This window comes from Prionailurus viverrinus, chromosome F2, assembly GCF_022837055.1.
Source record: "Prionailurus viverrinus isolate Anna chromosome F2, UM_Priviv_1.0, whole genome shotgun sequence".
In the NCBI taxonomy this organism is placed as follows: domain Eukaryota; kingdom Metazoa; phylum Chordata; class Mammalia; order Carnivora; family Felidae; genus Prionailurus; species Prionailurus viverrinus.
This window is the reverse complement of record NC_062578.1, coordinates 18,798,016-18,806,578: the sequence shown is the minus strand read 5'-3', so window position 1 is coordinate 18,806,578 and position 8,563 is coordinate 18,798,016. Positions and strand designations below refer to the sequence as shown.

Sequence of the window (8,563 nt, the reverse complement as noted above, 5' to 3'; positions counted from 1 at the left end):
ATCACCAAAAAAGGAAAATCTAGTTATTGATTTTTGTTTCCTTCAATGATTATTTTTTTTTTTTTTTACTTTTCTGAGGTTACCTATGCAGTCAACAACATACATATTTTCCAAATTCCTCACTGGGATTCCATACACACACACACACACACATATATATTTTATATAGGTTCCACACTCACCGTGGGGCCCAAACTCCCAACCCTGAGATAAGAGTTCCATGTTTTACTGACTAAGCCAGCCAGGTGCCCCTGTAATTCTCTATCATTGTTATAAAATAGATATACCAAATTCTTTTAACTGTAGAATTTGGGAATTATATGCATTTGTAACACCCTCAGCAACTAGGACAGGGGCTTGTACATAGTATGTACTGAATAAATCTTGGAAGATTGGCTACTTAATTCTAGAAATAGCACAAGTCTTGTATCTCCATGAAGCCCTCCTATGCTGTGGCCCATATTAAACTTCTTTTCCTGTCCTCTTCTGGTAAATTACTGCCTCTATAACTTACGTTGGCTCATATTTGTAGATTTGTTCATATGTGTATCAAGTTTCTCCTATGGAGCTTGTGAGCTCCTAAGGGGTAAAAATCTGTGTTTCCATGGAGTTTTGTCTCCCAAACAGGTAAAAACATAATTCGTTTACTAAATTTAAACGGAACGTAGCTAAAATGGTCATACTACATTTTACTTTATTATTGATACTAATAACACAATGCTACTATTCTAGTCTTCCACACAAAATTAGATGATATGAAATACATAAGACACTGGTCATTTTAACCATTCACAAAATATTGAATGATTGAAACTATGTTACATGTATCTTTTACAAAGGAAAAATTGACTCTTACAATAATACACTCAGGTGAAATATATCATTGCATTTTGGAGGTTATACAATGTTAAATATGAATATATTCAAAAGAATTCCTGTTTATAGAACAAATTTGATATTTTACTATTTAAAACAGTAAAATACTTTACTATTTAAAATAATGAAATGTAAATTATATTCAAATACATAAAGCAACTATCAACTGAATACTTATAAAAATATTTTTTAAGCAAAAGCTATGATCTACTCATTTACTTGGCAGTTACAAAAATACATATTCATCTGAAACTCTAATAAATTTGCTTGCGGCATTAGATATTCAAATTTAAATGTATATTTTCTAAAGCATTTTACCAACTTAGTACTCTTGAATTCTTACAGTATATATACCTATAAGGTATTAGAATAGGTTTGAATTACAAATAATGTCATCTCACGTAAAAGACACAAGTGTCCATTAACACAAAAGAGATAATGTGAAAGGTTTCAAACCAAACACATCCCACACAAAAAAAAGGCCCACTGGCTGTGCCTTATACAAAGTGAATTCTCAAACATATTTGTGGAGGGGCACCTGGGTGGCTCAGTCAGTTGAGCGTCCGGCTTCGGATCAGGTCATGATCTCGCAGTCTGTGAGTTCGAGCCCCGCGTCGGGCTCTGTGCTGACAGCTCAGAGCCTGGAGCCTGCTTCGGATTCTGTGTCCCCCTGTCTCTCTGCCCCTCCCCCGCTCATGCTCTGTCTCTGTCTCAGAAATAAATAAACGTTAAAAAAAAAACATATTTGTGGAATGAGTACACGGATGACATTTATTCTGTAATCTGCCCTCGAAAGTATCCAAAGCTTTCTATTTCTGGTAGAAATATCATTTGAAAATTCAATAATTTTATTCTTAACCAGCTACTTCTTCTGGATGGCAAAGTCAGGTAAATTGACTCCAGATCGAGTAGAAAATTACTGTCAGTGGTCAAAAGACGGCCTACCAGGCATGTTTCCTGTGTATTTCGACAAACCTGATGCCTATAGAACAAATATTCAATATATTGAACAACCCCGTATTTCATATCTTCATCCAAAACAAGACATGAGAATCTAAGTCACTTCTATAATGTATTATCATAAAAACAAAAAGCAAATATATATGTATATAAAAATGTATACAGAGATACAAGTATCTCTACATCTATCTTCGTAGACTTCAGATGTCTCTTCTCAGTGAGAGAAGCAGGCTATCCTGAGTGAAGTAGGCCAAGTGTCTATGGGACAACAGCTAGGGCATGCACAGGCCATACTTGTACAGTCTTCCATGCATGCAATGTGGCCATATGAATGCTGAGATCATTGTTAATGGCAAAGGTTCGAAGTAGTAAAAAAAATTTTTTAAAGCAAAGACTAACTGTAATGACAATTACAGAATTGCAGCACCTAGGAAGACTGTGACCACTTTATGTTAAAGGAATTAGCCTGGGCCCATTTTTGGCCCAGATTCCTCTCATGACTTTTCCCCACCTCTTTTGTCTCATGTAGGGTGAATTTTTTCTGAGGCTTATCATTAAAACCTCAAAACTCTGATAGAGTACAGAATATTTTTATTAATTGGAGTTTAGATTATTCAAAACTATTTCAAAAGCTTTTGCCTTTATACTTAAGCAGAACAACTGACTATTCATTCAGCAAATTCAACACAAATACAAGTATATACAAACACGTTAATGAATAACTACCACTGGCTTTGGGGAAGTATAATTTACTATGTTAATCCACTTAAAAATAAGTCTTTAAGAATCAAACACAGTTTCCAAAAATTCAGAAGCAATTTAGTCACATACCAAACATTAGTTTCAATATTAGTAAATACCACTAGTGAAAAAAATCTAAATATGTCCTTTAAAGTAAAATGTAAAGTAAAATGACTTAAAGTATTGATATCTATTTTAAACTTCAGTATTATTTTTTTTTAATACAAGTGAGTAAAAATACGCCCTGTAATCTGTCTTAACTCATGCTACATGGGAAAAGATCTATATGAACTAATGAAGGAATACTTTAGTACTTTACATACAGATGCATTATTGTCAAATATATAGAGTAACTAACTCTCAACTAAAAGCTTCCATGTCACTAAATATTATTTTTTCTATAAAATGTATATGTTCAGAGGGTTGAAAATAGTTTCTTTTCTTTGTTTTTGGGTTTGTTTGTTTTTTTTTTACAGATTTTATTTTTTAAGTAATCTCTACACCCAACGTGGGTCTTGAACTCACAACCCTGAGATCAAGAGTCACATGTTCCGCTGACTGAGCCAGCCAGGTGCCCCAAATAGTTTATTTTTTTTTTAATTAGTTAATATGTCCCTCACGATTTTGTTTTTAACTATTTATTTTCTTGGTTTTTATAGTTAGTACCAACATTAATTTCATCTCATTCTGAACTTAGTTAACTATCATAAAATTTAAATCAATAGAGTCAGAATGAGTATCATTGTAATCTCATATATATTATAGTGTCATAAGATATTAGCCTCATTTTAAATTAAACATTGTTACTACAAGAAGAGTGACCACTGAATGCATAGGGAAGCTAGGTCACTGGAAGAATATGATTTAAAGAGACAGAAAATAGGGGCACCTGGCTGGCTCAGTCAGTCAAGCATTTGACTTCGGCTCAGATCATGATCTCATGGTTTGGGATCGAGCCCCGCGTCAGCCTCTGCCCTGACAGCACAGAGACTGCTTGGGATTCTCTCTCCCTCTATCTCTGCCCCTCTCCTGATTGCTCTCTCTTTCACTTTCTCTCGAAACAAATAAATAAACCTTAAAAAAAAAAGAGAGAGAGACAGAACATAGTGTGAGACTTCTACGATTAGAATATTAGTTCATAAAATAAAGCTTACCTCCTAAATTCAACTTTATATATCCAATAGAAGTAAAGCTAGTACAGGAATTCTTCTTTGTTTCTTTGTTTCTTGTTAAACAATTACGGAAATAGATGGAAAATTCTAGTCTCTTCAAATTGCTCATTCTGTTAACATTATATTAAGTTTTGTTATATTTTATATTAGATAACTTTATAAGATATCATGGAATATTTAAGATGTATTGACTATGGATTACTAGTTAGCAATTATTTTTGACTTAGATCCCACGTTAAGAACCAAAATTTCTATGCATGACCTTCCCCTTTAGGTGAAGAGAAGCAAATGTCCAAACTCAGAACTTGGAAGAGCTGTTGGTAGGGCTTTAGCAACATTTCAAGGAGTTCTAGAGGAGTATGCGAGCATTTAGGTAAATTCATTCTAAAAACTCATGGCCAGTTAAGTGTCCAGTGTCACGTGGAGGCAAATTATGATATTGAAAAATCATCTTTATCCATTCACTCATTGGACATTTTCTTTTTTACTGCTACCACTGTTTTGGAATCGTAGTCAAATTTTATATGGTATACTTTTCCAGAATTTCAAAACATACCTAAAATTGTTACCTTCAATTATGAGGAATCTATTTTTTCAGATTGCAACAGCACTGCGTTGCCTCAAAATGTGTATCCAGAATGGTAAAATGCCTAGGAAATCTTATGATTTTCACATATTAAAGACATTTTATATGTTTCCATTCATTTTTTACTCAATATAAAATGTATAACTTAATGGCAACACATGTCACAACTTTACTAACAAATAATGGGTAACATTACAACAGTTCTTACGTGAATATGGAGAAGCAGCGTAATGCATTAAGAAGGCAGACTTCCTGGATTTAAATCCTACTTTTGTCACTGGTCAGTCCTGTGGTCTTGGACGAGTCACTGGGCCCTTCTTTGCTTCAGTTCCTCAACTGTGAAATGGGGATGATGAAAAGACACCATCCCAGTCTTTGTGAGGATTAGTGAAACAATAACAACAAATTGGGATAAAGCACTTGGAGGTACCGCTTGGCACATAGTAACTACTTAAATGTTAGCTACAATTTTTATTGTAATAAAAAATGACAGGGACTGATGAGAATAGAAATCATTACTAACTTTGGAGCATTCAAAAAGTACCAAGCACTCTGAAGGTTGGTACACTTACACTACATTTAACCCTTAAAATATTAAGCACATCCTACTATATAGAGAATAGACCCTTAAAAATATGCTATTTTATACATACTATAATTGCAGATAATTTCCTCCATGAAACATAGCAAAGTATGACTGAAGTGTTGAAGTGACCCCTTCATCCTTCTAATGAGAAATAAGGCTTCTAGGATGGTGACTAGAAAACAGTAAAGACAATATGAAAAATACTTCTAGTTGATCAGTTTTGCTCACTCATTAGCCACAGTGAAAGTAATCAATTTTTCAGTACAGGAAAATCGCAAAATACTAATGTCATGGACCTTCAGGATCAGTTGATAATAATATCAAGAATGTTAAATCCCTGAAAGTTAAGATATACTTAATATAGGTATTTGTGTTAAGGTAATATCTTCATTAAATTCAAAGTGTTCAACGTTTCCTTTGAAAACTTTGAGTTTATCTCTTATTATATATAAGGACTTATTGCAAAAATTTTAAGTGCTTCTGTGCCAAAGAACAATTTTTATCAGCTTGACCAGTGTATGAATAACTGGTATATGTATAACACAGAATTTTTGTTATTCAATACACAACTGATGGCAGTGAAGATTTTTAATGATCATCTGAAAATCATTATCAAATTTCATAAATTAAAATGTAATAATCATCTGTATATACCTTAGTTATGAAAAGCATTTCACATACTAAATTAGTCCAAATCCATATACTCATCACAATCACAGGAAGGGCATTTTAACTGTTTTGAGAATTATAGATTCAAAATCAATATTACTGTATTCATTACACTAAAAAACAATATTATTTAATCAACATAGAAATGATAAAAATGACGTGTATTTTAGAATGAAAATAGAATACACCTTGTGCTTCCATACATTATCAAGGTCTCTAATAGTCCTTGTGCAGTTCAACAAATAATGCTTTATTTTCACTGTTGTACACATACCTTGATAGAAAAATACTCAGCACGGTGTATTCTCTTCAGAGTCTCACATCTCATATGGAAGTCTTAATAAAAGTAAGAATTTTAGGTATCTTTCTAAGTTAAAATTTGACTTTTTAAATGGACTTAAATTTCCTCCTTTACCCCGCTCTCCCCTCCCGTACCTCCCTGATCTCCACCCCACTCCACCCCTCTCCACCCCCTGGCCACCTGTGGCACAGCACCAGTACACGTGGCCCTAGGAAGCCATGCCATTTCAGAGACCAATGACAGCACCCACTTGCTGGAACTGTCCACGAGCACCAAGCAGTGCTTCCCACCACAAGCAGTGGGAAGAAAGTCTTGGTAGAAGCCTCATTCAGCTCTCTTCTCTGTTACTGAGAAATAAACCCGTAGGAAAAAGAGTCAAGCATGCTCTTCACCATTCACAAATCATACTTTCTCTGATGCAGGTAGGGGACCGAATGCCTACAATAACACCCAGTCTATGTGGTCTGTAACATTTCTGTATGAGGATTTGAAAAGTGTGTCCATCTTTCTTCAGTGAAAGACTTCTTCAAGTGGAAATATCCATTATCACATGATTCCATTCAGAGAAGATGAAAACAAACACAATGAAATAATTCTAACTAATGGGAGAGGAGGCACAATGGTTCATTGTTTACCTGTTTTTTTTTTCATAAATTCCAAGGACAAAATTTACCCTAAAAATGAATAGTTAGTGTCAATACATAGACAGATTAGTTTGTGAAGCTACAGATGGTCTGAGTGATCTCTCATCCATTTCCGGCACAAGTATCCACGTACAAGAAGAACATTGGTTATTTACTCCATGGGGAAGGAGCTAGAGAAAAAAATTTCATTTATTTATCTTGAATGAAGAATGTTTAGCCAGCATGTCTTTTGTCTAGTGTTCAGAAGCTTCTGCTTGCCTGGTTCCTTGGGGATTCTCCTCATTCTTCTCCAACAGGGGGAGGCGGCTCGCACAGCTTGTACAGCCTAGGAAAGGCAGGGAAGAGTGTGACAGCAGCCTGGCGTATTGCCATTACCTGAGATGTTTCTACTGGTACAAAAAATATATTGACAAAAAGTTCCTGGTTCAGGAGCCATGATCATATTGCCTATTTTACTAAAAATTACTTATGAATTAGCAAACTCCAAAACTTCAGTTCTAGTTTTCAGAAAACACCAATGTCTCTGTATAAGTGGAGACGACTACTGATTACGCAATGTCATCTTTCCCACACCAGCTGCTTCTGCTCCAGTGCTGCCTGCCCTGACTGTTCACCTTGCTGGCAGCAAAACTGATTCTCTGAGTTCTAGGAGATGATACTATAGTGATAATTACCATCTTGTCTATCATGACTAATTTGTAGCAAAACAGCACCTTCTCATAGGGGTCTACTGGTTTCCTGACTAGTTTTCGAAATTTGTTTCATTCTGTACCACGTCTTGGGTGCAGTCAGTTACGAATAGGCTGATGTGGCAGAGTCCTGAGGCCTGAATCTCAAAGGCACAATTATCCAGTGTTTCCTCGGGAATATCTGCCCATCTCCACCCACTGTTCCATTCATCTGCCAGCAGAATCAAGTGGAGATTCAAGTGGCTCAAGGAATCTACTTGAACTAGTGGAGATGCCAGGAAGGGCTCCCTCTTGACATCCCAGGTCTGGGTGTCTTGAGGCAAAGCTCGGGGGACTGAATTAGGATTGTACAAGCTCCAGAGCTCCACATTCTCCAGAATATCCTAACTCCAGAACCAAATTAAGGGGAACGTAATATCTGCCAAGACAGGGACACCTGGGGGGCTCAGTCGGTTCAGCCCCTGACTCTTGGTTTCGGCTCAGGTCATGATCTCACAGTTGGTGGGTTCCAGCCCCATGCCGGGATCTGCACTGACCTCACAGAGCCTGCTTGGACTTCTCTCCCTCCCTCTCTCTCTGCCTGTCTTCTCTCTCTCTCTCTCTCTCTCTCTCTCTCTCTCTGTCTCTCTCTCTCTCAATATTTAAATAAAATAGCTGCAAGACAGCCACAGTGACCAGACAGGGCACACCCATTATTAAAAGCACAGTCTGAGAGACGATCAGCTGACTGAAGTGGCTAGATGTTAGACTACATATACTCACAGTCCTAATAGCTCCATGGCCATGCTGGCCCTACTTGAGAGCCTCATCCGTGATATAAAAATATTAAGTACAGGGGCGCCTGGGTGGCTCAGTCGGTTAAGTGTCCAACTTCGGCTCAGGTCACAATCTCTCAGTTTGTGAGTTCGAGCCCTGCATTGGGCTCTGTGCTGACAGCTCAGAGCCTGGAGCCTACTTTGGATTCTGTCCCTCTCTCTCTCTCTCTCTCTCTCTCTCTCTCTCTGCTCCTCCCCTGGCAAGCTTGTGCGCACTCTCTCTCTCTGTCTCAAAGATAAACATTAAACAAATTTAAAAAAAAAAACCTAAAATATAACATTAAGTACAGGTTTCAACTTTGCTCCTTTTCAAAAGTACTCCAAACTCAGGGATGGGGTAGCATGGTGATTCCCTTCTTATACAAATTAAATTGAACACAGTTTACAGGAGTTGTTGACAAACTTAGCAAATTATGTTTCCTTCTCCTTCAACATTTAATCCCATGCTAATTCTAAATCAAAGGGGAAAAGAATGACAAAGTTTGAATATTGAGTTAGAAACCTAGTTAACAACATAAACTTTC

The 8,563-nt window shown here is 36.5% G+C and overlaps 1 protein-coding gene across 4 annotated transcripts in view; it reads right to left on the bottom strand.

Annotated features, from left to right (window-relative positions):
• Positions 1-3,562: 3,562 nt before the first annotated feature.
• Positions 3,563-8,563, bottom strand: part of PREX2 (phosphatidylinositol-3,4,5-trisphosphate dependent Rac exchange factor 2) — a 301,119-nt gene continuing 296,118 nt past the window's right edge. For 2 of the 4 annotated variants that reach the window (XM_047842583.1, XM_047842582.1), the window contains one exon: positions 3,563-6,860. In XM_047842583.1, coding sequence (XP_047698539.1) covers positions 6,815-6,860 — 46 coding nt within the window. In that variant the 3' untranslated portion in view covers positions 3,563-6,814. The remainder of the gene's footprint in view (positions 6,861-8,563) is intronic. The other 2 variants (XR_007148625.1, XR_007148624.1) reach the window with 2 other exon arrangements.